This window comes from Diaporthe batatas (assembly GCF_019321695.1).
Source record: "Diaporthe batatas strain CRI 302-4 chromosome Unknown Contig00003, whole genome shotgun sequence".
NCBI classification, from domain to species: Eukaryota; Fungi; Ascomycota; class Sordariomycetes; order Diaporthales; family Diaporthaceae; genus Diaporthe; species Diaporthe batatas.
The window spans coordinates 4,436,818-4,464,000 of record NW_025408550.1 but is presented as its reverse complement, the minus strand read 5'-3'; the positions used below and the strand labels follow the sequence as shown (position 1 = coordinate 4,464,000).

The 27,183-nt window shown below is 57.6% G+C and overlaps 9 protein-coding genes across 9 annotated transcripts; 2 read left to right on the top strand and 7 right to left on the bottom strand.

Moving 5' to 3' along the window:
- Window positions 1-2,342: 2,342 nt before the first annotated feature.
- KVR01_003049 (uncharacterized protein) lies at window positions 2,343-4,189 on the top strand (the record flags this gene model as incomplete). The annotated part of the gene is made up of 3 exons (XM_044788263.1): window positions 2,343-2,689; window positions 2,741-3,288; window positions 3,345-4,189. 3 exons carry the CDS (start codon window positions 2,343-2,345, stop codon window positions 4,187-4,189), a joined length of 1,740 nt encoding a protein of 579 aa, XP_044648064.1.
- A 1,132-nt stretch (window positions 4,190-5,321) lies between these two features.
- KVR01_002593 (uncharacterized protein) lies at window positions 5,322-6,101 on the bottom strand (the record flags this gene model as incomplete). The annotated part of the gene is made up of 4 exons (XM_044787139.1): window positions 5,322-5,578; window positions 5,665-5,708; window positions 5,901-5,972; window positions 6,082-6,101. The coding sequence occupies 4 exons, from the start codon at window positions 6,099-6,101 to the stop codon at window positions 5,322-5,324; spliced, it is 393 nt and encodes a 130-aa protein (XP_044647608.1).
- Window positions 6,102-6,582: 481 nt separating this feature from the next.
- KVR01_002427 (uncharacterized protein) lies at window positions 6,583-7,850 on the bottom strand (the record flags this gene model as incomplete). The annotated part of the gene is made up of 4 exons (XM_044781542.1): window positions 6,583-6,614; window positions 6,672-6,747; window positions 6,817-7,104; window positions 7,206-7,850. The coding sequence occupies 4 exons, from the start codon at window positions 7,848-7,850 to the stop codon at window positions 6,583-6,585; spliced, it is 1,041 nt and encodes a 346-aa protein (XP_044647442.1).
- Window positions 7,851-8,756: 906 nt separating this feature from the next.
- On the bottom strand, window positions 8,757-10,277 carry KVR01_003593 (carbamoyl-phosphate synthase (glutamine-hydrolyzing) CPA1; the record flags this gene model as incomplete). Its single annotated transcript, XM_044788062.1, has 3 exons — window positions 8,757-8,790; window positions 8,866-10,016; window positions 10,074-10,277. The coding sequence occupies 3 exons, from the start codon at window positions 10,275-10,277 to the stop codon at window positions 8,757-8,759; spliced, it is 1,389 nt and encodes a 462-aa protein (XP_044648608.1).
- Window positions 10,278-11,726: 1,449 nt separating this feature from the next.
- On the bottom strand, window positions 11,727-12,680 carry KVR01_003017 (uncharacterized protein; the record flags this gene model as incomplete). The annotated part of the gene is made up of 3 exons (XM_044791746.1): window positions 11,727-11,809; window positions 11,875-12,517; window positions 12,630-12,680. The coding sequence occupies 3 exons, from the start codon at window positions 12,678-12,680 to the stop codon at window positions 11,727-11,729; spliced, it is 777 nt and encodes a 258-aa protein (XP_044648032.1).
- A 204-nt stretch (window positions 12,681-12,884) lies between these two features.
- Window positions 12,885-14,879, bottom strand: KVR01_003678 (uncharacterized protein). The gene is made up of 3 exons (XM_044788469.1): window positions 14,367-14,879; window positions 13,483-14,256; window positions 12,885-13,406 (listed from the first exon to the last, which is right to left on the bottom strand). The coding sequence occupies exons 1-3, from the start codon at window positions 14,412-14,414 to the stop codon at window positions 13,098-13,100; spliced, it is 1,131 nt and encodes a 376-aa protein (XP_044648693.1). The 5' UTR covers window positions 14,415-14,879; the 3' UTR covers window positions 12,885-13,097.
- A 23-nt stretch (window positions 14,880-14,902) lies between these two features.
- Window positions 14,903-17,656, bottom strand: KVR01_002077 (uncharacterized protein). The gene is made up of 5 exons (XM_044794490.1): window positions 17,472-17,656; window positions 16,737-16,985; window positions 16,305-16,587; window positions 15,992-16,237; window positions 14,903-15,930 (listed from the first exon to the last, which is right to left on the bottom strand). The coding sequence occupies exons 2-5, from the start codon at window positions 16,934-16,936 to the stop codon at window positions 15,568-15,570; spliced, it is 1,092 nt and encodes a 363-aa protein (XP_044647092.1). The 5' UTR covers window positions 16,937-16,985; window positions 17,472-17,656; the 3' UTR covers window positions 14,903-15,567.
- Window positions 17,657-19,236: 1,580 nt separating this feature from the next.
- KVR01_002113 (NAPDH-dependent diflavin reductase) lies at window positions 19,237-25,447 on the top strand. The gene is made up of 5 exons (XM_044782183.1): window positions 19,237-19,787; window positions 19,869-20,044; window positions 20,103-20,201; window positions 20,355-21,507; window positions 21,590-25,447. Exons 1-5 carry the CDS (start codon window positions 19,611-19,613, stop codon window positions 22,265-22,267), a joined length of 2,283 nt encoding a protein of 760 aa, XP_044647128.1. The 5' UTR covers window positions 19,237-19,610; the 3' UTR covers window positions 22,268-25,447.
- On the bottom strand, window positions 23,122-24,471 carry KVR01_003423 (uncharacterized protein; the record flags this gene model as incomplete). Its single annotated transcript, XM_044791575.1, has 1 exon — window positions 23,122-24,471. One exon carries the CDS (start codon window positions 24,469-24,471, stop codon window positions 23,122-23,124), a length of 1,350 nt encoding a protein of 449 aa, XP_044648438.1.
- Window positions 25,448-27,183: the final 1,736 nt, after the last annotated feature.

Genomic DNA, 27,183 nt, shown 5'->3' with positions numbered 1-27,183 from the left:
GTGTCACTTTTGCTTTTGCTTTTTCTTATCCCCTCCTCTCACCTTGACCTTCCCGTTCCCGCACCCTCAGCAATGGTCGGGATCCATAATAGCGCGGTTCAGGATCAACAAATGTGTCGGGCGGATAGTCTAAACAGGACTGCGACGCTAGCACATGACGTGTAGGCCTACGGAGTACACAGCAGTACACTGATGGGGGGCGGCCGAGGTACAGCACGGCACAAGGGGTGTGCAGCTGCAGCTGCAGCCTTCTGTAAATCAGGGTGGTAGCCTGCCAGAAAAGCCGAGACCAATCTAGGCACTTGTGGTGGGGGGCGCAATCTGTTAATATTATCTGCGCTTTGTACATACTGGACTGCCGCTGGTGTCTCGCCTCGCCCTGCCCGCAGCGTCAAGCCACCTGGGCAAGCACCTGAGGCAGGCTGGCAGGACACTCAGCGGTCACGGGATCCTCCGGGGGATCTGATAATAAAAATGGCCCAGGGGCAGCAGTGTGCATCTGATATCCGGGGCCCGGGGGCGGTGCTCGGACTTGTCCCAATGATCTGCCTTGTGGTTGTTGTACATGGATGCGAGTACTCCGTAATTTGCGGTGAGGACAGAGAGACCAGGGAAAGAAAAGATAGCTAGCTGATAGCCGGTACGGGCTGTACGGTTTTCACTCCAGAGTCTACTAGTACTACAACCCAGTACTGTACACTACTAGGTACTCCGTAGGTAGTCTTGCTAGTGTCGCCCATGTAAGGATCAGGGTCGCTAGGCTGAGTTAGACTTCGCATGGGTTGTCGATTCCCTGAGTAATCCAATACCGCTGATTGGTTCGGAATGTGTCAAAGTATCTGTCTGCACGGAGTTAGCAGAGTAATGTCCTATGCAGCCCAAGCCGGCCGTCCAGTCAGTCAATCTGCTTGTCAGTCAGTTGCCAGCGTTCGAGCAGGCCACTGATGGATGAATCTTGGTCCAAGTCCCAGGATCGCACTGGCAGAGAGGATATTTTCACTCTGGGGAGATTCGGCGTCCAGGAAAGTGTAGGGGGGGAAACAGCACCAACACAACACACCCCCCTCCCCCCAAAGCAACAAGCACGCTGAACCCGTCAAGCAGTGACGTGACTGTACTGTAGTACTGCTCGCCTACCCCCTTCTCGATCCCCTTCTTTTCCACACCATCCCCCTCTCAGCCCAAGGATCCAACAAGACCAGCAGAGCCATACGGAAAACCAATCCACACCACCCGGGGGGCACACACGCACACACACGGAGGGAGGGCTGACTCCCTCGGGGCTACTGCAACGGCTGTCATCCCCGGCATGCTACAGTACCCAGTCAAACCTAGGAGCACCAGGGAGCCTCCTCGTTCGTCCGTCCTAAGGCATGATTTGTATGCGCTTCCCTCGTGGCCCCGTACATTCCATATGACACACAATCGTCCAATACCTCTTCCCACCTCTTATCCTCTGCAACACGCCCACAGGTGCCCCAAGGCCCAAGGACCCGAGGACCCAGGACGGCAACTCCCAACCAATCGCCTGCCTCGTATCCCTACATACTTCTTCCTCCACTTCTACCACCACCACCGCAGCCGCAACCGCAACCACAGCCATCACCACCACCACCGACTCCAAAAGTCAACCCAGGACACCGCAAGACACCTCCCAGAGAGCTTCTATACCCTCCTGCCCCCTGCCAGGGCGGTCCGGCCACATCACCCCCTCCTTGCTCAGTCCTATTGCCCACCTAGTCGACCGAGCATCCCTATCCACTTGGCTGTCTTCGTCTTGTCTCGCTCTCGTCGTCGTCATTTGAGGCCCTCCCTCCACACCCGGTCCTTCGCCAACCGGGTGATGCTTGACGCTCGTATTTGGCCTTGATCCAAACTGGCTAGAGTTGTCCTTCGTGGTCGGGCTCATCAGCCATCGATCCCCCGCCGCTTTACCCTCTGTTTCCGTCGCGACTACGCCCAATCCGCGTCTCGGCTCTGTCTCGTGACCCGTCTTGCCACCCTGCTCGCCGCCCAACTCTCCTAGGCCACCTTCCTGCTCGACTTCAGCAGGCCCATCACCACGCCTCATCAACCACAGCCGCCTCCGCCGCCAAACCCAACAGGCAGGCGCTTTGGGTGCAGGTGCTGGTACGGCCGCCTCGACCCTTCGAAACTTGATGCTACACGAGCGATCGAGCCCATGATAGCCTGACCAACTTAGCAGCACGAGTGCCTGTGCGACGCCGGAACAGACGATTGTCACCAGACCCTGGGGATCTCGCCACACGCGTCACTGTCATATTCCGGCATAAGCTGACGACCCAGGGCGAACACGGCCTGCTCTTGACTCCGTTACCAAGATGGCCTTGAGCGAGGACGCAGCTACCGCCGCCCGGCGCATTCCCAAGGATGAATCGGCACCCCTCCGCACCGCTCTGCCGAACAGGTCCGTCGTGGCGTCCAAGAACGATAATTCAAATCTCAGGGCTCGATCGCCTCCGCCTGAAGAGGGGATTCAATGCGGCAGGTCCCCCAGTCCTTTGAAGCCAAGCCATCTTGACAGGAGCCCATCCATCACCCACGCCCCGACTTCTCATCCCATCAGTCCCGCTTCTTCTGCCCATGAGCGTCTGCAACCAGACGGCATGTTGGATTCACCAAACCAGAGCTGCGGACCGGTTCAGACCCAGGCTGGTCAAGTCTGCAGGTAAGACCTTCCTTTGCGGTACGTGCGAGCTATCCTAACCTTGTCTATCAGCAATTGCGGAACAAGCAGGACTCCTCTCTGGCGGAGGTCGCCTCAAGGGGCTACCATCTGTAATGCATGTGGTCTGTACCTGAAAGCTAGGAATGCTGCTCGCCCGACCAACCTGAAGCGGCCGCCGACAATAGTACCAAGCGGGTCACAGTCGGCGACGGGCTCGACATCTCCCAAAGAAGCCAGCCCGCAGGCTGCTCAACAAGCTGCCGGGGCCAAGTATGTTGCCGCGGACCAAACGTCCAAAGGGACGTGCCCTGGCGGTGGCCGGTGCAATGGCACGGGAGGCGCGGAAGGCTGCAGCGGCTGCCCGGCATACAACAACCGGGTTGCCAAGAGCGCAAGTCTGAACGTCCTCCAGGGCCGGCAATCTACCCCGAGCAAAGTAGAGCCCGGTGTCGCGGATGACTCGAATGCCATTGATATTGCAGCTTTGCAGAGCCAGGCGCAAAACACGACCGTGGTCATTGCCTGCCAGAATTGTGGAACCACCATCACACCCCTATGGAGGAGAGATGAGCAAGGCCACACGATTTGTAATGCATGCGGTAAGTTTGAGAGGTTGCATTAGGTAAGGAGATGGGTTGGCTGATTGTGCTGCAAGGTCTCTATTACAAACTCCACGGCGTCCATCGGCCTGTCACGATGAAAAAGTCGGTGATCAAAAGGAGAAAACGAGTTATACCGGCCCCTCACGACGGTGGCCATGAGGGTAGCGCCCCGGTCGAGTCGGTCGAGTCGAGCTCGCCGCCACCCGACATGTCCAGTGCGCGCGGCTCGATGAACCCTGATGGGTCGGTCAACCTCGGCATGCGACGGCGGGAAGAACACGAAGCTCTCCAGCTGGTCCCCGAAAGCGTCCTCCGGCAGAACCGACCGTCGCCGCCCTTGCCGTCTGGGGACCTGACCCAATACCAATCTTCTCAGCCACGGCACCATCGCGAGTTGGCCCCGGACTCCCTCAACGACGACAACCGGTTGGCCCCGATCACCTCCCTCGCAGGGAGCGCGGGCCGGCAGTCCTCACTTTCTCCCGCATCGTTTCTCTCACCGACTAGGAAACGCTCTTTCGGCGAGGCAGGACATCCCAGCTCGGGCGAATCCGAAAGCAACAAGCGGCTGTCATCAATCAAGTCGATACTGAACCCGACCAACGTCCCGAGAGCGCCGAGTATGTCCCCAAGGATGAGGGTCGCCGAGGAGCTGGCACAACAGCGAATGTATCAGGGATCACCAGCCGCCACGTCGGCGTCAGCCCCGAGTCCTAACATGTACCCGACCGCAAGCCTGGCAGCCCCGCCGGATCAGCAATACCTGCACTCGAGGAGCGGAAGTGGCGAGAGTGACCCATCCAAGGCAGAGAAACGGGCAGCCCTGCAGAGGGAGGCGGAGAGAATGCGAGAGCTCCTCGCAGCAAAGGAGAGAGAGCTTGCGGAGTTTGGTAATTGATTACAGGAAGCGGTCGATCCAGGGAGATTTCAGCGACTAAGAGTACGGCACTACTCGTTCGAACTAGGAGGGCAAGCAATCGTCATCGGCGCCTAGAATTCAGGAGCGCATTTTTCGGAGGGGGAGGGGGGAGGAGCAATTATTACAGGGTGTCAGCACTATTTCCTCCGAGCACGGGCGCTGGGAATCAGTGCCCTTTCCGGCGTTCCTGGGCGGCATCACAGCATACGGTAGCTACACAAAAGGGTATCAATTGGACGGTCGGGGCTTTCCAGGTCTGTTTGCGCTGGCCTTGTTGGCTCAACAGGTCATGGGCGGGCGTTTTGTGTTTTTGCATCGGACCGGCTCTGGCCGCTCTGCATTGGACGGAGTCGGAAGACAGACAAAGCGTGCGATTGTTATTGCAAAGACGCAAGGCAAGACCTCAAGGTCACCAAGGGAATCTATATACCGCATCTTACATCATGTACCGGTATCTTGACAGACGCTAGACTCGCTGGAGCAGCTTAGAGGTTGCTAGCGGGAGTACTGCCAGTGCCCTTTAGGAGGCAACAGATGGGCACAGCTTAGAATGCCAAGTATATATCTTTCCCGGTCTACAGTTCGTAGTCATATGTTCAAATGCCTCGCCCTTGTGCGCCCGCCCTTCCCGCCACCAAACCATTTTCATGCCGCGGCGCGCCGAGCGCGATACCGCCCGCGTGGAAACTTGTACAGATATGCATTTGAAAAGAGCACCAGCAAAAAGCCAACCACACTCGTGCGAGACGTCTCCCCATTCTCCCAATCCCCCAAATGCCCCCCAATGCTGCGTCTTTGGAAAGAAAGAGGACAAACCCGTCCCACACCATCATACAAAAATACGCCCTCCTTTCGGTTATTGAGCTCTTGCCCGAGAAAGCCGCATATTCAATAGTTGCGTTCGCGAACCAGCCTGACCCGCGACCCTCCGGAAAAGAGACAAGGGGAAGACGGCGCGCCGCGCTGCCCCAGGTCGTCGCGCTCGGCAACACCAAGCCACCCATAGTTTAGCAAGTGGAGGGTGGCGTGCAAAGAACCTGGAGCCCTCCAGCTGGCATTTCAGGGCGGGCAGATGATACCCGGACCGCCCCCCCCCCCACACCGGAGCCCTCTATACCTGCTCGGCGCCCCAGCCGGCGTCAGCCTCCCTCATGTTGGCTGGTGGCTCGATGGAGGGGATGAACTCGAGGACGGCGTAGCAGACGCCGATGAGGCCCACGATGGAGCCGGCGATTATGCGCAGGACATGGCCGTCGAGCAGGATGGAGCCGACGAAGATGTAGAAGGCGCCGCGGCCGATGAAGCTGAAGAGGAAGGAGGCGTAGCGCGAGACCTGGGGTGGGATCTGGAACTCGAGGAGGCCGGTGGCTTTTTGTGCGGAGGAGGCGACGTTAGACAAGGCACGCAAAGGGGCAAGGTAGGTCGGTAGTTGGTTGGGGAGGAGGATTGCTTACCGACGCCGAAGATCATGACATAACACCCGATGATGATGGATTGGCTAGGGTGAGCAGGTCAGCACCGTGACCGGCCCGTGGGAGGAAGTGCCAGGGAAACCACGTAGCGAGGGCAACGACTAGCTGGCCGGCCGGCCGGATGGCTGGATGGCTGGATGGCTAGATGGCTGGATGGGCGGGCGGGCAGAAGCCGGGATCAGGCCCAAGCAGGCGCGACGGTAGGCAGAGATACGTACAAGCCGAGCGGGAAGAACTGGGAGATGCCGCCGAGGATCATGATGACGGCAACCACCAGGTTGACGATGCGGCTGTGACACAGGGTGACATGTTAGCTGGCGGTCGAGCTCGCCCCAGAACAGCTGGGCAGCTCTGAGCTCCCTCGCCGGCGGCGCGCGGACGGGGTCGAGTCCAACTCACAAGCTGTCCGAGAAGTCCATCTTGACGGTCGCGAGGTTTCAAGCGATTGCGGTAAGGCAGAGGTGGCTGGGATTGAGGTTGAAGGTGTGCTGAGGTAGAATGTCGTCCTGGGTTGTGTCTTTTTGAGTGTGGTGGACAGGTCTACCTCATGGGGCTGAATCGTCCTGGGCCTGGGGGGATGGATGGTGTGTGTGTGTGTGTGTGTGGCCTTGGTTGCTTGTGCGGTTGGGGGTTGCGCGTATCAAGGTATGCGCCCACAGCTACCCGGGCACCGATGTACCTAGGTACCTTCCGGGTGCAACCCCTAGTGCCCAGGCCACCCCTGGCTGCCAAAACCAGCTTGTTTGCATATGAAACTCGCACGACTTGCTGAGCGGCGCCCCTGGAGCCACCCTTGCGGGAGAAATATATGTATATAGAACCTGCTACCTATGTGTACAATATTAAAATGTCCCAGAGGCCACGGCCAACTAAACACCTTGGCAGGCTGGCCGCTTCGTCCTACTCCCCTTCTCGAACCTCAACTGACACCACTGGTGGGCAGCAAGGTCAGCCGAGGACAGCGTGGACGAGATACTTGTGTCATGGGCTTACCTCTCCGCAGGTGATGGGCTCATATCTCGGGGGGTTGCTCTCGCTCGTGCACGTCGGGAGCACGCCGCATTTCTCATTGAAATTGAAGCCTGGTGCTGGCGTGGTAAGTACGTGCTCTAGGGAAGCCCCGGAACGGAACACGGAGGAGTGGTGCTCACCGAAGAAGAAAGGCATCGAGTATCTGTCGACGGGGGCCCGGTTGTAGACACGGTGCACGGTCGACGTGAAGCGGTCGTTGGACAGCCGGGCCAGGAAGTCGCCAATGTTGACGACGAAGGTGTTGGGGATGGGCGGCACCTTGATCCACTGGCCCTCCTTGGTCAGCACCTGCAGACCCTCCACAGAGTCCTGCCAGAGGAAGGTGAAGGACTGGAGGTCCGTGTGCGCGCCCAGGCCGACGTCGACGGGGGCATCGGCCGCGCCCTCGTTCTTGGGGTCTGCCGTCGTCAGCAGCGGGCCCGGCACATGGTGGCCATCCAGGGACGGCACCTACAGTAGTTGAGCACCCCGTCGGCCCCCGGTCACGTGACAATGCCGTCAAAGTACCCCTCGGGCAGGTCCAGCGCGAGGGCAAAGATCCTGATCATCCTGCGCGCCAGCTTCAGGCACTCCTGCCAGTACGCCAGCATGTCCCTCTTGAAGCCCGGGAGGTGGCTGGTCCCCTCCCACACAAAGTCCTCGCCCCTGATCCACGCCTTGATGTCCTCGGGCACCGCATCCGGGTCCTTGGGGTCGGGGTCGTACTTGGGATCGTACCGCCACCCGAACCCCTCCCGGAAGTCACGCGTCTCCGACGGCGACAGGTGGCTCCCGTGCTTCTCGGTCCACCCGTTGAACCACCTCGAGTGCGCCGTCGACACCGCCCGCTTCACCTCCTCGGGCTCCGCAAAGAGCTTCTGCGCCTGCCCGTACGCCGCATTGATCACCCCCTCTGGGATCCCCGCGTTCTTGATGTAGAAGAAGCCCGTCTTCTCTGCTGCCTCGCCCACGACCGCCGCCAGCGCCTTGCGGGACTCGAGGTCCCCGTAGATTCCAGCCAGGTCGATGACGGGCACCTCGGTCGGCTCACAGTCCCGTGGCGCCGTCCCCAGCACCTCCCGGTAGACGGGCCCGTAGGCCGTCATCAGCTCCAGTCTACAAGACGGCCTGGGCTCCGCCGCCGCCAGACTTGCCATCGTAGAGTCCATCGGCTCTCCTGGGTTGCTGAGTGCGATGTGAGCGTTGCATTCGGGCTGGTTGGGGGGGGGGGGAAGGGGGTTCTGACAGTCCAAATGTCCATGTCTGTACCGCCCAAGTATGCATGGATAGGGCCGGACGGAGCACCCTTGCCGGGGCCGGCCGAGGGTGTGTGACTCTACCTGAACCAACCCACAGACAGATACCAACTTGGTTGGGTCCGTAGCTATCTATGTATTTATTCATGGTCACTTGGCCCACCACTCTTGAACGAAATGGTGCATCCGCCGAGAGCCACCCCGGTGGGGAATATTCGGACCTGATTAACACTGACAGTCCAATTCACAAAGACCCAAGATACAAATATAAAGAACAGCCAACTTTCATCCGGTTGAACTACCTCGTTGCAGTCATACTTTCTGTATATATGGGCCGGTCTCTTCTCTTTCCATACTGTGCCTGCCTCGTCATTTCGAGATGGCAACAGCTCAGCGCAGCATTCCGCCGGTGATAGCAGGACGAACCCAATTGTCTCGTTCTTGAACCGCGAATCTCCGCCGCCATCTTGCTCCCCGGGGGCATCTCTGTTACACTACACCGACAAAGCCCACCCGAACAGGAAGTCGAGAGCCGACATAACACGACCATCATGGTGCGCAAGGGTTCTGTCACGTGGAACGGGAGGTTCAATGGAAGCATGCATAGCGTGTCGCACTGCAAAACGAGGAGACATAACCCAGGCTCTCAAAACGTCACTCAGCCAATGTCAAGGCACAATCTTGGTTTCCTTCACCGGGAGCCCGAAGCACTTTTTTTTTCTCAAAATACCATTAATCAGAAATACCACCATAGACGTATTCCGTCATGAAAACCGCTCAAACAAGAAACAGGAACCATCATCACATCTAGGCCTGGGCAGTCGCCAGGGGCGTAGGCTCACTTGATCGCTCCATGTTAGCGACTCGGGACTTCTGGTGGTTCATGTAAAGCAACGCGGGCAGGGATCCCACTTACACCCCGACACGCTCCTTGGAGAGGAGGTCCAGCATGAGCTGCGAAGGCCTGTTGTCCTTGTAGACATTCTGGCTGTTTTTGAACATGTGCACATCCTGGAGGTACCTGTCGAACAGGTAGGAGCTGTCCATGGGACCGCCCTTGGCCTCCGGGTGGAACTGGGTCGAGAAGATGGGCCTGGTCTTGTGCATCATACCCTCGTTGCTCCCGTCGTTGAGGTTGACAAAGTACTCCTTGAAGTCAGGGTGCAAGGTGCTGGCATCAACAGCATAACCGTGGTTCTGGCTGGTGATGTGGCACTGGCCAGTGGTCAAGTCCAGTGCGGGGATGTTGTGGGCGCGGTTGCCGTACTTCATCTTGATGGTGCGGGCGCCGGTTGCCAGGGCCAGCAGCTGGTGGCCAAGGCAGATGCCCATGACAGGCACGGCGGAGGTCTCGATCAGGCGGGCCAGGTTGTAGATGGTGTCTTGGCAGTGAGTAGGGTCACCGGGGCCGTTGGAGATGAAGACGCCGTCAAAGTCGGCGGCGACCTTGTGGACGGGGAAATCATAGGGCAGCACAGTCACGGCTGCTCCCCGGCTGATCAGGCTGCGCAGGATGTTCTCCTTGACGCCGCAGTCGACCAGGGCGACGTGGAAGGTGGCGTTGGGCGCGGACACGACGAAGGGGGCCTTGGTGCTCACTTTCTTGACGAGGTTGATCTGGGCCGGGTCGATGAAACTCTCGTCCTCGTCAGCATCGTACTCGTCACCAATGGAGATCCTGGCCAGCGAGGAACCCTGCTCTCGGAGGTAGGTGACGATGGCACGGGTATCAACACCAGAGATGGCAGGGACGCCCTCACGCGCACACCAGTCGGCCAGGCTTTCCACGGCGGTCCAGTGGCTGTACTTCTTTGCGACGTCGGACACGACGATTCCGGCACACTGGATGTGGGGGGACTCGAAGTACTTCAAGAGGTTGAACTCGTCCCGGACGTTGGATGGGACGCCATAGTTACCGATCAGAGGCTGGGTGAAGACCAGGATCTGGCCACGGTAGGAGGGGTCGGTCATGGACTCAGGGTAGCCGACCAGGGAGGTGGTGAAGACGGCCTCGCCCGAGATGTTCGAGTTGGCACCGAAAGCCTGTCCGTGGAACACTGGGCCGTCCTACCTCGGGGAGTCAGCACAGCGCTGGGTGACACGAGTGGGCAAAGGCCTGCCTACCCGGATAGTGAGTGTGGCATCGAGGTTGTCCACAGGAGCAGTAGCCCGAGGCCTGGAGGAGGGCATTGCCCTGCCCTTGCTGCCATCAAAGGCCTGCTTGCTCAAGTACCGGGCCTGAGTGGCCATTGGCCGGAGGCGAGACGCCATGCCTGCGGCACCGGTGGCCGAGGACTTAGAGGCAGCAGTGAAAACGCGAGAGAACATGGTAGTAGGGGGGTTATACGGCAAATGTCACAGCGGCTAGATAGGGTGCCTCTTAAGCTTGGAGGGACCTCCAGAGATGGTCTGGGGGCGAGGCGTCAGCATGAGAGGGCGGTGAGTCAAACACATGGGCAGCGCGGAGCAACAAACCTGAGAGATAGTCCTGCGGGAAGAGTCATGTTAGCCTTGGGCAAGCCCTGGGGTCGGTTCCAGACGAGTGCATCGGCGGCGGCGGCGGTGGCGGCGGCGGCCATCGCGGCGGTTGAGGACAAGACGATAGGCCGGTGATGGCATGGGCAGCGGGCCAGGCGGGACAGGATTGGGCTGTGTGCAGGTCGGGCGTGGCTTACCTGAGAGGTGAACTCCGATGGGCGCCCGTTCATAAGGGCTGTTGTTTGGGACGCAATGAGGGGTATATGAGAAAAGTTCCAGCGGTGCTGTGGGTGCGAGGGGTCCAGGATGTCTGCTTTTCGGTTGGGCGACGTTTTGTTTTGGCTGTCGAGAGCGCTGAGTCTGGTTTTTGTGGGAGGACGATGGGGACGGGTGAGAAGGGACGTCGGAGTCAGTCAAATGAATAATCTGTGAATCAGAAGTCTGTATAATTTTGGCGTTCCGCGTCCGGATAAGCAGAATTTGCCCAACGCCATTGGGCAGAGCCGGGCCCTTCAGCCTTTTGTCCTGGCTCTAGCCAGTTTGGGGGCACGTCATTCCCCTGGATCTGAGCACGGTGGGGCTAAACAGAGGGCCCATCTGCCTCCGATATCGATCGCGGGGGGGAGCTCTTTTTTTCTGCATGTTAGCGGAAGGGACATAACCTTGCCCCTGCCGCTTATCTTCTCCCTATCCTTATCTTGAGTATTTTCCCAGGATGCCGATGCCTTTGGGCGCGCCAACGCCTCGAGAAACTTTCAATTGAATCTGTCACTTCAGATCTGATACCTCCCAATTAGCTCAAAACGTCTGCCTTGTGTGGGTTTGTTTGTCTGTTCCCTGTGGTCGCCGAGAAGTGCTTCCTCGAGATCAATCAAAGATGTGGGCCCAGGCGGCCGCACAGGTGATTGCCTACGTGACCAGCAAAACTTCAAACTTCATCTCAGACCACGGTGCTGTGGTCTATCAGATCTGCGTATGCCCGATATTTCTACGTGCTCGGGTCTCTACTTCGAGGAGACCTCGCGGGCACTGACCAATGGACACACACAAGTCAAGCGCGCAGTTCACAAGCTGCACTTAAAACGGCCAACAAAACCTGGGCGTCGAGAGTGCTTCTGACCCCTGTGCGTAGAAATCACACAAGGGCATCTGAAATGTGAACTTTTACCCTCATTGTAAACGATCACGCCTCCATTCGCCGCCACCGTCTGTCTATATTAGTATGCTCTCCAACTAGTCCTCCGTCTTCTCTGCGGAAGTCGTGTTTGCAGAAAGCCTGCTCGGTAGACAATGTTACCATTAGATGGCGCCCAGCTCCTTGAGCTTCGAGACGAGGCCGTCCACGTCCTCGACCTTTCCACCGCCCTGCCTCGGAGCAGGCTCTGTATTGCTGTTAGCGCATGTCCCGTGCAAGTGAGCATCATGCAATGGCGCAGGTTCAACATACCCATGACCTTCAGAACCTTTAGCCTCCGCTCGTTGGTGATACCAAAGTCTGCCAGCGTCTTCTTGTCCAGCTTCTTCTTCTTCGCCTTCATGATGTTTGGCAGGCTAGCGTACCGGGGCTCGTTGAGCCGCAGGTCCGTCGTCACCACCATGGGCAGTTTCGCCTTGACCGTCTCCACGCCGCCGTCCACCTCCTTGGTCACGCTGACCGAGTCGCCCTCGCCGAACGTGATGTTGCTCGCCTGCGTCGCCTGCGGCCAGCCCAGCAGGCCTGCAAGCATCTGGCCCGTCTGGTTGGCGTCGTCATCGATGCTCTGCTTGCCCAGGATCACCAGGTTGCTCTTCTCCGCCTCGACGGTCTTCTGGAGCAGCTTCGCCACGGTCAGCGGCTCCAGGTCCTCGCCCTCCTTGACATCCACGTGGATCGCCCGGTCAGCGCCCATCGCCATCGCCGTCCGCAGCACGTCCTGTGCCTTGGGCGGGCCGGCGCTAATGACGCAGATGTCCTCGACTCCGCCCGGCGCCGACTTCTTCTCGCGTATGCGCACTGACTCCTCGACCGAGAGCTCATCGAAGGGGTTCATGCTGTGCTTGACACCAGCAGTTTCGACACCCGTCTGGGCCTTGTTGACGCGAGGTTTGACCTGGAAGAGGACATCGGCCAGGTCAGCATCGGTTTTGGTGCCGGTGGCATGCTGCGACCGCGAGGCGCGGGGTTGGGTCGAGTTGCGCACTCAATTGAAGGTCAGGACTCACAGCATAGTCAATCACCCGCTTGACCGGGACAAGTATACGTAGGGCAGACATGCTTGTGACTGACGGTAACGGGGGCTGAGCCTGGTGAGAGCAAAGGTTCGAGGGGGAAGCCGAGGGCAGCGTCATGCATCCGAGCGACAACTTCAAAGCCGCATCGGACCTGCCCCGGCTAGTAGCGGCCCTCGGCGGACCCGCACCCAGTCGAAATCCAATGTCACATGCTTGTCCTTCCTTTCCACTATAGCACTCGGTCTCTGTTCTCATCGTTCATTTATTGTCTAGAAGTATAACATTTATTTATCTCGTCGCCCAGCACCTCGCCAAATTGTTGGGGGAACCACATGTAAGAAGAAAAAAAAGACACCCTCGATTGTACAGGAAATTGGTTGCTAACTGTAGGAGACGCCTCAAATCAATAATACCTCAAGGGTGTTGGGTGATTTGCACTCGTCTCATTACTGGACCTCATCACCAGTCATCCCACTCGTCCTTCTTAGCAGCAGGTGCCCTCGCACTGCTGCTGTTGCCCTTGCCCATCGCAGATGTTCCAATCGAGCTGCTCTGCGGCTTGCGCTGGTCGGCCAGCGAGGCAAAATCGTCCCAGAACGACTTCTTGCTCTCATCCAGGGGTGCGTTGCGCGAGGCTCCCTGGCCTGATTCTGGCCCTTCGACGAACCTGTTGAAGTTTTCAGATGCGCTCCTGGCCCCTTGCTGGACGGACTGGCCGATTCGGCCGCCAAAGACCTTTGCCTGGGCCGCGAAGTCTGATGATCCAACCTGTGCAATGCGTCAGCATGGGCAGGCAGAGTGCGGAGCAACCACAAGATCATGCCTTGGAGGAGGGATGGCATACCTGCTTCGCCGTTGGCTGTATGAAGTCCTTGTTCACTGTAGTTGCTGTCTTTGTCACCGTGGACGTGAACCAGCCGAAGCCCTTACCCAGCGCCGCCAATGGATCCTTCTGCAGCTCGTCGAATCTCGGCAGGCCTTCCTCTTGGCTGGCAGGCGCTGGGGTATTTCCAAACCCGGCGTATTTCCCACCCTGGCTGGGTGGCAGGTTGTCTGGCCTCGCCGCGTTGGCAGCCCCGAGGCCTTCAAAGTACTTGTCGTCCACCTTGACCTTGCCACCGCTCGTGCTGGGGCTTTCCGGCCTGCCACTGCTGCTGCTGCTATTGTTGTTTGCCGTGCCGCTCAGGGGTGTCGCCGACCTTGAAGCGCTGCCCGTGTTGGTCTTCGCTGGTGCTGGCTTGCGCTCGCCAGGAACATACTCCCTTCCCTCCACCTTGGCGCTCAGCCTCTCTTTCCATTCCTCGCCTACGTCGCCGCTATACCGCTCGGCAATAGTGGCGTCGTCCCAGCTCATCCCCGTCATCTTGGTAGTCTCGTGTTTGTCAAAGAAGCTCTTCCAATTATCATTCCCACCCAGTCTCATGCGCTCGATCTCTGTCTGCTTGAATGCGTCCATCGAGATGGATCGGACGAAGCTGATGTGGACCCCCAGTCCGCGGTGGACACCCGCGCACGACAGGCATATGAAGATGCCGAACTTTGGTGAGGCCCATTGCGGAGAGGGCGCATTGCAGTCGCAACACAGGGAATTTCCGGACTCTTTTTGGATGGCGAGGAGCTGTTGAACAAAGCCACGTCAGCGAACAGGACGCCCGAAAGGAGGCGGAGGCGACGAGGCCGGCAGGCCGGCACGAGGTTGCTATCATCCCCTTCTCAGCTGCAGCGTACCTTTGAACGGGTTTCTGGGTCCACCTCCCACATGGCTTTAGAAGCCATGTTGGGCCGATTGTCGGTGCTCCTGTCTTCGCTAGATTTCCAAGTAACTTTCGTGGACGAAACCCGTGGCTCGTATGGCTCGCGCGGCTCTTTTCAGTGGACTCGACAGGGAACAAAGATCGATAAAGTAAGTCCCAGGGGAGAAAGCCAGGGAGGGGCTCGTAGGCTTCGGAACGATTCGATCAAATGTGCCTGTTGGGATTGCCCCTCTGCGCCTGCATTCGAACTTCCGTCGCGGCTGTTTCGATTTCGTCTGAGCATTTATTAGAGGTGAATGGGGGCCTTTTGGGGACGATGGATACAGGTAATGTGGGGTTAATTCAGGATGGCGGCCAATGGCCTTCCTCCAAACCGATGGCTGACTTATTAGAGCGCCAGCGCTACAATCCACAGGGAACCAGGGCTGTGGTCTGTCTACACGGCAGACGGTAGATAGCACAGTACACTTTTGCGTGCCTAGGTACGGAAACCTAAGCGAGTACATAGCGTGGAGGAAATCAACTTGCCCTTCAGATTTATTCGTTCATGTCCTTGTAAGCCAGTACTAATACAGAGAAGTGGCCATCCATCTCACCAGCGCTCGCCCACCAGCCCAGGCTGGCAGCCACACTGCATGCCAAAGCATGTTCGTGAATGGGCATGCTGTGTGAAAGTACATGAGCATGTTTTTCTTTCTTTCCTTTTTTTTTTTTTTTTTGGAGAATCATCAACGGTCATTCATTCAATTTCACCGGCATGAACTTTTCCCATCCCATAAACCCCATTCTCCGGGTGCCGCTAATGTACAGACCGTGAAGAATATGAGAGAAATGGTGTATCAATACAGAGATGTGAACGGGTGATGAGATGCTTCGTGGAAATTAAGCTGCGCATCGCAAGCATGCGAAAGAGGCAATCTTGATTCTTCTGCTGCCCATATCACAATCTCAACCCCCACTCGGACGCCGAAGACCATCCCGCCCCATTCACACAAGTCCAAGCTAGCCATATTCATCCGTCCGCACGCTGAATCATAGTATAATCCATCTGCCTTGCTGATGCGCCAGGATAAGACTAAGATGATGGTTCCAAAATCACAGCCCGCGTGCGTGTTTGCTGCTTAGTTGATGGTCCAGTCGGGCGGTTCTGTCCGGTATTGTTCCAAGTACTGCGATTAAGCAGCAGCTGGGGCAGCCGCTGGGGCAGCCGCTGGGGCAGCCGCTGGGGTAGCCGCTGGGGCAGCAGCCTGTTCGGTGCCGTTCTCGCCCTCGTTGGTAGGAGCGTTGGCCTCCTCGTCGGTCTTGTCGGGGCTGTCAATAGCGACCTTGACAGCGATCTCTCGTCCCTCGATCTCCTTGCCGTTCATCTCGTTGACGGCCTTCTGCTGCAGCTCCTCCGACGCCAGGGTCACGAAACCGAAGCCGCGACCCTTGCGGGCCTCACCGCGTGCCTGGAGCTTCTTGATCATGAAGCGAGGGATGGGACGCAGCGCAATCTTGGCAGAAGAAGGCTGGTAGGCGCTGAAGAGCTCCTTGAGCTGCAGAGGAAGATCCGAGTCAGCGCATAAAAACCAAGCTCAAGCCGGGATTCTCTCATACCTTCTCCTCGGTCAGGTCGTAGGGCAGGTTAGCCACCATGACCTTGGTCTTGGAGGGGATGCCATCGGCCGGGGGGCCACGTTCGCGCCGCTCACGTGCGGGGCGAGCAGCCTGAGTCTTAGTCTTGCCATCAGGGTCAGTGTTGTTGGTCTTGTTGGTGATGTCTTGCAAAGGTTGAACCTCAGTGTCTGCTGCGGCATCGGCGGGGGCCGCAGCGTCGCCCTCAGCGCCTTCCTCCTTCTTGTCCTGCAAAGACAGAATGTAAGCTTCTCCTTGTATGCAAACCGTTGGGCCGACGGATAAGCAAACATACCTTGGTCTCTCGGCCGGCCCGTCCGCCACGAGCGCGGGCACCACGACCACGTCCGCGGGTGGACTGGCGGCGGCGGTTACCCTCGCCCTCTCCGTTGGCATCCGTCTTCTCGGCATTGGCCTCGGGCTTGCGAGCAAGCTGGACAGAGACCTTGCGTTCCAGGATCTCTTTGCCAGAGAGCTCAGCAATAGCTCGCTCGGCCTCGGTAGGAGTCGAGAGGTCGACAAAGGCGTAGCCGACAGAGCGCTCGGTTCTTGGGTTCTTGGGGATGGTGACTCCCTCGCTGGGAGGTAAAACGGGTTAGCTACCCTCATGCAAAAATCTTGAGGCCCGGTATGTCGAGGTGACGGCAAGAGCGTGGCACTGTGCGAAGCTAGCCACGGCAGTATGACAGCAGCCAGGCTCGGAGGGCACGACAGGCTGGTGACTCACACAAGGTAGCCCTTGAAGAACTCCTTCAACCCCTCCTCGGTTGTCGCGTAGGCCAGGTTTCCGATGTAGAGGCGGCAACCCTCAGCAGGGCTGGGGGCGTTGGCATCGGCTGGCTTCTCAGTAATGGCAGTGTTGGACAGAGCGGCAGTCACGTCGTTGACGGCGGCATCAGCGGTCTTGTTCTCCTGGGGGGCAGACATTTTGGCTGGTTGATCTGGGTGATTGACGGATGGGTGATCTTTGTTGGGTCTGGGTGGTGTTAGTCAGGATGGAGAGATGTGCTGGATCAAGCTGAGCTGAGCTGTTGCTTGAGGTGGACCGGCAAATAGAAGTAGTTGCGAGGGTCTCGACGACGTGCGGGTACTTGACAGGTGCAAAGGATTGAACTCTGTTCTCAATAGGAGGGGGAGGAAAAGGGTAGCTTAGTGCCCTAGATGACTTGTGGGGGGGGAGGCTTGACGGTGGGGTGAGCGTTGCTGTGATCGATCTTTGGTGTTGGGAGTGAAGATGGAGGAGGGAAGAAGAGGGAGGTCGACATTGCGCCTTGGAGCCCTTTGTTGTCGCGCTGGTCAAATAATTTTTTTGGGGCTCGCCTGCCAGCCTAGGTGCCTGCAGTTGCAGTGCCAGCGGCCCCTGGCGCTGGTTGCGGGCAGGGGTGAGGGAGAAGGGAGGGGAGGAGCCAGGTCTACTACTAAAGCGGGAAAGTGTGGCGCATCAAATGCCTGCACGACGTACCTGCTTGACTGCTCAAGAATCTGCTCTGCTTGCCTCCTGGCTGTGCTTCTGTGCAGAGCTGTGAGCTGATTGGCCCGTGTGATGGAAAGCTCAACTTTTGTGATGCCTGCCAATTTATAGGGGAGGGCCCATCGATTGGAGACCAGGCTATCAAGGAATCAAGAAAAGGGCAGGCAGGGGCCAGGGAGGAGGTTACCTACGGGCAGGTGTATTGTATTGTGGAATTGCCGGTGTCTGGTAGATGATGTCCGAGGCAGACAGGACGAAGAGCTTTATGGTTGCTGCTTATTCAGTAAATGCTGTGACACCAGCGACAACAATGTGGGCTGTTTGGTTTACAATACGTACTGTGGCAAGTATTGTAGGCACCTGGAAAAGAGGGCTGCCCCCTTCGGAGTTCCAGACGGGCAGGCCAATAAAACCAGGAGGCTGTCAACCCAGTTTGCCATTACACCGTTTGCTCGCAGAGATTGATTGTACAAGACCTCTTTTCTGAGCGCACCATACCCCACTTCAACTATGATTAGAGCTGGGACGATTCAGACAAAGATGCAAACTCCCATTCAGTTGATGTTTAGTTCATGCCATGCCATTCACCTCGACCAACCCAGTCACAGGCTCCTCCTCCCAGACACCTACCCTAGGATTATTGTCCATCTTTCATCAGCTACCAAAAATGACACTGCCATGGTCCTTTCCATGCCAGGAGCCTTTCCCTCAGGAACTGGTATGCCCTTTCTCGGCATCTATATCTGCATCTGTGTCTTCAGGCTGTAGTAGACTGAGCACCAACATTTGTAGCTGGCAGGCTCCATCCACATTCACATGCAAAGATGACTAGAACATGCAAGTATTTGGTCAACAACAAATCAACTTGGCACTTGTTTAATTGTCCCAAGTCCATCAACAATAACAATCACAATGGTTCTTGGATGACTGTTGTACTGCAGTAACATGGAACCAGAGTGATGCACAGGTATCCACTCTATGTGGCATTGCATCCACAAAGCTTCCGTGCCGTTGGCGGCAAATGGAGCCTTCCAGCCTCGCCTCTTGTTCTAGAAGGCCCCCTGACCCGGCACTGGGCGGGAAGCGGTCAAGGGCACCTGGACCGGCTGGCTGGCTGCCAGCTCCATCTGATGATGCCCTCTCGACACCCCGCCTGGCTCCATTGGTGGCCGTGCACCGCCACAACACTCTCAATACTCCATACATGCCTAGACACTTCTTCCTACATATCGATTGATAGGTTCAGGAGAATGGGCATTATCCCCGTTGACAACCGCAGCATGATGTCGAGCTTGTGGCCAGCCATTTGTCTCTAGAATCAGACTAGGGCGAATTTTCAAGGCTGGTCCCATGAGCCATCGTTCTATATTGCGGGCCTGCACGAGGACCAGTAGCCCCCAGATTCCGGGTCATGTAGTCACGGCTGTGACGTCGCAGCCTTGCTCAAGTCTTCAAAACCAATGGAACATGGCATTCAGGCCGTTGCATTTCTCAGATCCGAGGACTTTGTGCCCTCCTACAGCAGCCAAAAATCTCTCAAGACACTGTCTTTGCATTCTCAAAATCTGGTGTTCTAGAGGGCTAAGGTTGGGGGTAGGAGTAGTGACCTTGGTTGACTCAGCGTCCGACCTCGGCTGGTCTGGTGCATGGTGGTTTTGCCGCTACTGTCTACGATCGGCTACCATATGTTCGCTAGGATCCCTGAAGATTTTACCTGGCACCCCAGAATGTATCTTTCCCTAGAGAGGCATATGCGGGGATACTTGTGCCACTCAGCCTCGTAAGGGACGTCGTCAAATATATCAGGAGTCAAGCCACATGTCCTTCGTCCCCAGGTTTACTCATCTGGGGCCTTCCTAGAATTCTAGAGCATCGACATCAGCTTGAGCACCCTGCAACAAGTCTCATCTCAGTCGCTCGCATTTACAGTGGCCCTCATTTCTTGTCCCACTCAACTTGACTCCTTCCTGTTTCTCTATCAAGCCTTGAACCCCCAAGTGGAGAAACACATAGATCAAGGGACACTTCAGCCGTGGACCAGGTTGTAGAAGAAGCAATTCCATCGACCGGAGAGGAGGCACAGCAGAGTCATTGGGAAGGGGCCATCCGTAATTCAGGTTGCTGTTAGCCATGGAGGCAGGAGAGGGGGCGAATGGCACAACCACGGAAATCACCGCCAACAGGTCCCTGCTTGTCCTGTATGGCACAGAAACCGGAAAGAGTCAGGAGATCGCCCACGAGATAGGTAGAGCAGCAGAGGGGCTGCGCTTTCAGACTCAGGTGGAGGAGATGAATGATGTGCCGTTGGTAAGCTCCATCATCCCCCCAAAAAAAGGGCAGAGTCGCATAGAAGTGGGTGAATCTGGGCCATTGACAGATCAAATCTAGAAAGAACTAGCCCAGTATCCCCTTGCCATTTTTGTCACCTCGACAACTGGACAGGGTGACACACCGGCCAACGCCTCTACGTTTTGGAAGAGCATTTTGCGCAAGAAGCTACCACCGGACTGTCTAAGCCACGTCAGGTTTACCAGTTTTGGCCTTGGTGACAGTTCCTATCAAAAGTGAGGCCCAACACTGCCTCGTATCTCAGGCTTGCTTAGCTAACAAACGGGCCAAAAGGTTCAACTGGGCTGCGAGGAAGCTGCACAAACGGCTCCTGCAACTAGGCGCTGTTGAGTTTTGCACCCCTGGAGAAGGAGACGAAAGGCACGACAACGGGTGAGTATCATACCTGCTGCATCTCTTGCTGCTTTTTCCATCATCTGGCCTTTCGGGGGCAGTCGTCCCAGGCACAAGCCCAACACTTCAACCCAGACAGCGTTAGACTGACTGTTTGCTGCCTTTGGGCGTTTGATGCTGATCTCATTACAGGATCGACAGCATTTACTTGCCATGGTTTGATAACCTAAAGGCTCGCTTTGCCGCTGAATTCCCACTCCCCCCGGGCATCAACCCAATCCCAGACGACGTACTTCTTCCACCAAAGTTCCCCATCGAACTGGCCGAGATGGATTCCTTGTCGGACCAAGAACGCTGGGACGCGAATCGTGAAAATCATGCCGCCCTCAGCCATGTCGACAAACCCAAGAGCCAGAGGGAGGAACGTGATGACGAGGCTATTCGCCGATCCGATACTTCTGGAGAAGCTTTCCGTAGCGAACTGCTCTGGAACAAGTCCAACACCGACAACGGGCGTTGGAATCCGGACAAAGACAACATCCTAAAAGACTACCCAAGGAAGTATGGTCTTGAGATGACCGGGAACGAAGAGAAGCTGTGTCGCGCCGAGGACTTGCCCCCGCAAAAGATGGTCGCCTTCCCCCAGTCTTACCAAGCCGAGCTGCGGTACAACAACCGTGTGACACCTGGAAGCCACTGGCAGGACGTACGGGCGCTCGAGATTCGCGTCAATAGAACGGCTTGGAGTGATGGTTCACTTCCAGCTCTCATGCCTGGCGACACGCTTATCATCTATCCCAAAAACTTCCCTGCTGACGTGGAAGAGTTGATCGATTTGATGGGGTGGAAGATCAATGCAGACCAGCGTATAATCTGGCAGTACAGCGCAATTGCGATCGACAGGAACTTGAAGCACAGGCCGCAAGGGTTGCGCTGCCCGCGGAACCTTTATCCACCGAAGAACGCCACATTGCGCGATCTGCTCGTTCACAATATCGATTTCAATGCAATTCCTAACCGTACCTTCCTCAAAGATCTGCGGCGCCACACCACAGATGAGCGCGAGAAGGAGCGCTTGCTGGAGCTCACATCCGAGGCGAACAGCCAGGAATTCTACGACTACACGTCTCGCCCTCGTCGCACAATCCTAGAGGTGCTCCGGGACTTTCCGGGCGTCAAGATACCAATCAATTATGCCCTGGAGACATTTCCTCTGATACGTGGGAGGGCTTTCAGCATCGCAAATCATCCAAGTTCCCACGAATCTCTGGAGGCCAAATTCCATGACGTTGAAATCCTCGCCGCGATGGTTGAGTACAAGACGATCATACGCAAGCCTAGACAGGTATGTTTCATCGCGGTGAAGATATTCCTAGATCAGCTTCGGCATCGTTGACCATGTAACATCGCTGACATCTCTTATTCAGGGCCTTTGTTCCAGGTACCTGAAGTCTTTGAAGCCGGGAACTCAACTCTCTGTGGGGTTGACCAAAAACCCACACCCTCCACCACACGGGAAGCGTCACATTGAGCGACCGCTCATAGCCATTGGCACCGGAACTGGCATTGCCCCGATCCGTAGTCTCATCCATGAGCGTCAGCTTCACGAGAAAGCAGGGCAAACGCTGCTGTTCTTCGGCGCGCGGAACAGAGAAGTCGACTACTACTACGGCAGGCAATGGGAAACACTCAGCAACCTGCGTGTTTTTACGGCATTTTCGCGCGACCCTGTTGCCGAAACCGACAGGGCCTTCCTCGACCCTTATTCCCAGACAGAGCGGAGTGCAATCAAGCCCGAGTCCGACAGTTTGTCCGCTGCGGAGCCCATGACTGCTGAGAATACACCGTGGGTCCAGAGCGTCGACTACGACCGTGGAAAGATGTATATTCAGCACCAGATCCGGCGATATGCGGAAGAGATATGTGCCATGCTCGACCAGTCCGGTGTGTCACCAATCATCGTGGTTTGTGGAAATTCAGGTAGGATGCCGATTTCTGTGCGCCGCGCGCTGGAGGATGCTCTGGTCATTGGAGGCAAGGTGAAGAACAACGAGGAGGCGAAGAAATTTCTTTATTCCGTCGGAATATGGATGGAGACCTGGTAGAGTGGGCAGTGGGCATTGTTTGGTATCATGCCTGCAGACCTCGCTTTAGAACATTGACGTTGAAGTGTGCCAATGGCAGTGGAAAGGCCGGCCGGCAGTTGAGACTGGTGAGATGCCGCGTCTCTTGGGTTGACAAAGAGCCATGTCGTTGCAAGATGTCGGCAAGTTCCGTAACTGTCCTCACCAGCGCTGGTGCTGGAATGTATTGGAGTGATGTCCGATAGGGCTTAATAAGTCGTTCGAGGCAGCTTCTTTCGATGCGAATATCATTGACTGGGCTCTGATGGCTACCTCTACAATGACGTTGTCCAATGGCTCCTCCTCCGTTTCCCTTCATCCTCGTTCATGCCCCGTGCATTATTGGGCGAGACGATCTGCAAGTCTTTCGCAGTAGTGGGGCCGGTCTGTCTCCTGAGAACCAACAGCACTGCATGGTCACCGTTCGTGCCACCCACAAGACCAAAGCCAATCTCCGTAACCATAACGCCTCGCGAAGCCTTTTCCTGCCTTATAACCGTACATGATGTCCTTCGTTGTCCTGTTCTGCCCCCGGGAGACCCAAGGAGTCCCCCACTTCTCAAAATCCCGAACTCCAACGCGTTAATATGGTTATCAAAAAACAGGTTCCCACCAGCCAGGGGTAGTAGTAGGTATAATGGCCGAGAGATATTGATACATATAGTTGACATAAAGAAATTAGTTGAAGTTGACAGGCCTAGAAAAGGACCGGGATTATAACGTCGTATGGGTGTGTTGATATAATAGAAAGAAGCTGGTTATCGGGCCGAGAATACCGGCCGTGCCCGAACTTGGGGCAAGGAAGTTGCTTCACTGGCGCTTGGTGAGGCCGAGAATCACACATCTTCCCAGCTGTACCTCCTGGGCGAGGGCTGAGGGACGTGCACAATGTCGCCCTCCCCACCCACCCGCTCCTGGCCGAGCATGGACAGGTTCTTGACGATCTGGGCCTGGATGCGCGCCTCCTCCTCGACGGTGAAGTTGCTGCCCAGGCTGTCGGTCGACCCGCGGCGATCGGCCTCGCGGAAGGAGCTTTCGGTCCCCGGGCGGTCCGAGTGCAGGGAAAGCTCGCGCGTGAAGACGGACTTGACGGGGCTCTGGTAAGGCGCCAGCGGGCTCTGGTCGTGCAGGAACAGGTCCTGGGTAACGGGGCTCGGGGGGCTGCTTGGCGAGGCGGGGGGGCTGCGCTGCTGTCCGTTTGGTATGACCAGCATGGGCGGTGAGCGGGGATTCTGCTGCGTCTGAGACCTGAAGTGATTATTTGAGGACGACGGGAACTGCATGTTGTCGGGCATGGGACCGAGGCACACTATGTTCTCGGTGTCGATCGGTGCCCTCTGGCTCTGGTGGTATGTCGGGGTTGGCGGGGGCAAAGAACGAGACTCGATCGGCTTGGCAGCCGAGTTGTTCCTGCTGAGTGACGACAGTGACGCCGGAGACCGCGAGGCTCGGCTCGACTGAACGGATTCGGATGAGGGTGAGGATGGGGGCCCGTGCCTGGAAACCGGGCCCACGTCACCGGTCGGCAGGGGCGAGACGGTGTGAGGTGTGTGATACTGATAGGGCGAGTAGGATATGAAGGTTGAGTCGGGGTTGGAAGAGTTGTTCACAAGCGGCGCCGACGCCAGTTGTTGGGGTGCAATTGTAATGGGAGAGGGGACATCGAAGCGGCGGTCGGGCCTGGTCGAAAGGCGAGTAGTTGCTGGTGAGGGCATCGACGGCAGCGAGCTGTACTGGAGCTGGTTGTAGGGGGCAGATGCGGGTGGTGACGGACCCTGTGGCGGGTGGCCACTGTCCTCGGGGGTGATGCCATGCAACGAGTTCCTTGCTGGCGGTGCATGAGGTGGCGCCGGTCCCATGGCCTCCCTGTCCAACTTCTGGATGGCTCTCTGGTAGGCGGTCAACCCGTCGGTGCTCTGGTTGCGCCAATTCCTCGCGCCCCCGGCCGAGGTGAGCCCGTTACGGTCCAATTCGGCGTGCGACGCGTGGGAGGCATACTGCTGACTGACGGAGCCCGTCCCCGGGTGGGAGCTGTCCCTGGAGAGCTCGTAGAAATCCTGGCCTCGAGGTTTCCGGCGCCTGGAGATGATCCTGGAGAAGACGCGCCCGATCCGAGTCCTGGGAACCTCCTCCCTCATCTCAAAGGCGTCGTCCTTCAGGTCCTCAGAGGTTGCTGTGCGCGGCATCTGTGTCGAGTTTGGTCGTGTGCTGCAGCAGCAAGCCCGCAGGACGACGGCGGCGACGCAGAGGACTCCAAGGGCACCGATGCAAATGCCAACGATGACCCCGACTCGCAATGTCTGGCGTGCAATCATTTCTCTTCTGGTTTCCAGGACCGGGCGGCCGAAGTTCCAGGTTGGTCGGGCTGTGGGTCAGGAAAACGGGGTCATGCCAAGGGTATCATGACGGTACTCTGGGGGACGACTGGCTGCGAGTTGCTCGAACAACGCAACAAATCGACGGACATGCAGCAGCAGCCGTGGGGTGCTCGTGCTGGTGTGGGGCCCGGGCGGGTAGGTCGTCGTGCGCCAGCCGTTGCTCTTGTCAGTATGATGGTGTCGTTGTCGTCGTCGTTGTCGTCGTCGTCGTCGTCGTCGTCGTCGTCGTCGTTGTTGTGGTGGTTGTGGTGGTGGTTGGTTGCTGGGCCCCGTCTTGGTTGTCCACCGGCAGCACGGACAGGCAGGCAGGCAGAGACGTCCTCGGCGAGGGCGGGGAGTGTCAAGGACAGAGGGAGGCGCTGGTCGGTGGACGCAGCACGGTACAAATGTCGCGAAGTGGGAGGGCGGAAAAGCAAATGGGCCATGGGGGAGGGATGCTGGTCCCACAGAGCGGACCGCGGGCTGGACCTGGGCTCAACCGGCCGGGTGTCTGGTGGGCAGGTGGGCAGGGGATCCCTGGCGGGGCCTCGCTACCAAGATGCGCGCGCAGGGCCCTGGTGTGCGCCGAGCTTAGAGTTTGTCTCAGCGGGGCGACGGGTAGTGTGGTGGCAGTGGTGTCGTGTAAATTAGGGTGGTCGATAGTGTGGTGCAGGAGTTGCAGGAGGGCACGAGGGAGGCAGACGTGTCAGCGGGAGAAATTGGCGATTCGAAGCAGAGATTGCAGCAGTGGCCAAGTGACCGACGCTGCAACTCGAGCATGCCCTTTGCCGTCAGCAGCCATGTGGTTTTGCGGGGCCTTAACGAGATGAGCCGTGGAGGAGGAGGAAGATAAGGTGAGAGCTACCAGGGCTGCATGGGCTGGGCTGCATGGGCTGCCAGGGCTGCCAGGGCTGCCAGGGGCGGTGGGAGCAGCATCCCCGGGAGGCATTCTGCCATATACCACCTAGGTATGTAATCACAATAAACCTCAAGCTCCCAGACAGCAAATACAACAGTCCCCACGGCGCGCGCATACCCCCAGGGCATGAAACACGTCCCTCCGCCCCTGCTCCATCATTCTCCTCCACGCCTTGAGGGCCACCAGAAACAATGACAGAAGCAGCGCCGGCGGCCACACATGAGTTCATCGGATAACCTGGCAGGCCTGGGATGGCAGCACTAGTTTATTACTCCGTACCCCTGGCTGCTGGTCAGATCATGTCATGCGCAGGGATACCCGCCAACGGCCAAGCCGTCAAAGTTTTTGCCTCGTCACGCCTTGTTGGAACCTTGAGAAAGTGCCAACCCCAACCGCCCAGCCGCCCCAACTGCCCCAGGACTCGGCGCTATTGCCACGGGCCACGGCCCACGGGCCCAGGGGCCACGGGCCATCTGCCAACGCCTTTTCCTCCCGCCCAAATCGGCAGTCGGTTTGCGGGTCGCCCGTCTCAACGGCAAACCACGGGTGTGTCAAAGCTTCCAGAGACCGACTGTGGGCCAGCCGGGCGGGCCCTTGCCAGCCACCTCGCTCCCATCGACCGCCACGCGGCGGCCACCACGTCGCGCACCATTGTCTACACAGCACCAAAAAGGAGGCGGCCATCAGCCATGCTTTACGACGATGGTGATGGTAATGGCGACCGGCCTCGGGGAGATGGTCCCCACGCTCGCAACCGCTTTCCCACTCCTGCTTCGCCCTGATGAGGCGCCGTAAGCGACTCATTTTGGTGCCGAAAGCTGATTATTCACGCTGCTCGGCAAATGAGCATCTGATCTTCATTGAAGCTTGGAGCAAGTCCAGATCATCGACAAGATTGCTGGCCCCACAGCCTCCTCAAGCACACATCCTTCTGCAAGCCCGACCCAGCCGCGTCAGCACCTGATCCATCTCAATCCATCGGCAGGCCGTCTCATTCTTGCATCTTGCCCTCGCCCTCGGCCACCAAGGGTTGTTTGCTGGGCACTTGTTGTCTTCTGCCGGCCATGTGAGCGCGGCTATTGCGCGTCTCTTGGGGGGGGGGAGATTGGTTATTGGCGATTGGCCCAAGAGGCATGTGGAGCCCTGGACGTCGCGAGGGCTGTGCGCGGTGGGATCTTGCAAGGATCAGGGGTCTCTCGCCCACGGCTCTCAAGTGCCCAGCCTTGCTGTATAGTGGATTGAACCTCGTCTCCGGCTGCCGTGGACGGTCCGTCGTCACCCAGCTGCTCTCCGATAGTGCTGGTTCCGATGCTTCAGTGACCTCGAGGCACCCGAATCTAGATGGCAAAGCTGCAAAAAAAGGTCTATAAGCTGTGCATGTTTGCGCGTGGGCCATAGAGCTCACACAAATCGCACTCTGGTTGTACCACCGCACCATCTTTTGTACAATGTATATATATGTATACTTAAGTACATATCGATCCGGAAATGTGGGGAACTGGCCCAGACGCCCAGCAATGCAGGGCCGAGAGACGTAATGGAAAGCCACACTGCCGCAGAGAGTGGCTACAGCATAAGGAAACCTGCACTGGCATGATGCTCGCCCGCGGAACCTGTCCAGC

What these genes read in the sequence shown, in the direction of transcription:
- KVR01_003678 (XM_044788469.1), bottom strand. Translation starts at nt 14,414, where the DNA reads ATGGCTTCTAAAGCCATGTGGGAGGTGGACCCAGAAACCCGTTCAAAG. An exon ending in ACCCAGAAACCCGTTCAAAG is followed by an intron (nt 14,257 to 14,366) that starts GTACGCTGCAGC and finishes TTTGTTCAACAG; the next exon opens with CTCCTCGCCATCCAAAAAGA. An exon ending in TACAGCCAACGGCGAAGCAG is followed by an intron (nt 13,407 to 13,482) that starts GTATGCCATCCC and finishes CGCATTGCACAG; the next exon opens with GTTGGATCATCAGACTTCGC.
- KVR01_002077 (XM_044794490.1), bottom strand. Translation starts at nt 16,936, where the DNA reads ATGTCTGCCCCCCAGGAGAACAAGACCGCTGATGCCGCCGTCAACGAC. An exon ending in GGGCCGGCCGAGAGACCAAG is followed by an intron (nt 16,238 to 16,304) that starts GTATGTTTGCTT and finishes CTGTCTTTGCAG; the next exon opens with GACAAGAAGGAGGAAGGCGC. An exon ending in ACGACCTGACCGAGGAGAAG is followed by an intron (nt 15,931 to 15,991) that starts GTATGAGAGAAT and finishes CTTCCTCTGCAG; the next exon opens with CTCAAGGAGCTCTTCAGCGC.
- KVR01_002113 (XM_044782183.1), top strand. Translation starts at nt 19,611, where the DNA reads ATGGAGGCAGGAGAGGGGGCGAATGGCACAACCACGGAAATCACCGCC. An exon ending in GGTGACAGTTCCTATCAAAA is followed by an intron (nt 20,045 to 20,102) that starts GTGAGGCCCAAC and finishes ACGGGCCAAAAG; the next exon opens with GTTCAACTGGGCTGCGAGGA. An exon ending in TCATACGCAAGCCTAGACAG is followed by an intron (nt 21,508 to 21,589) that starts GTATGTTTCATC and finishes TCTCTTATTCAG; the next exon opens with GGCCTTTGTTCCAGGTACCT.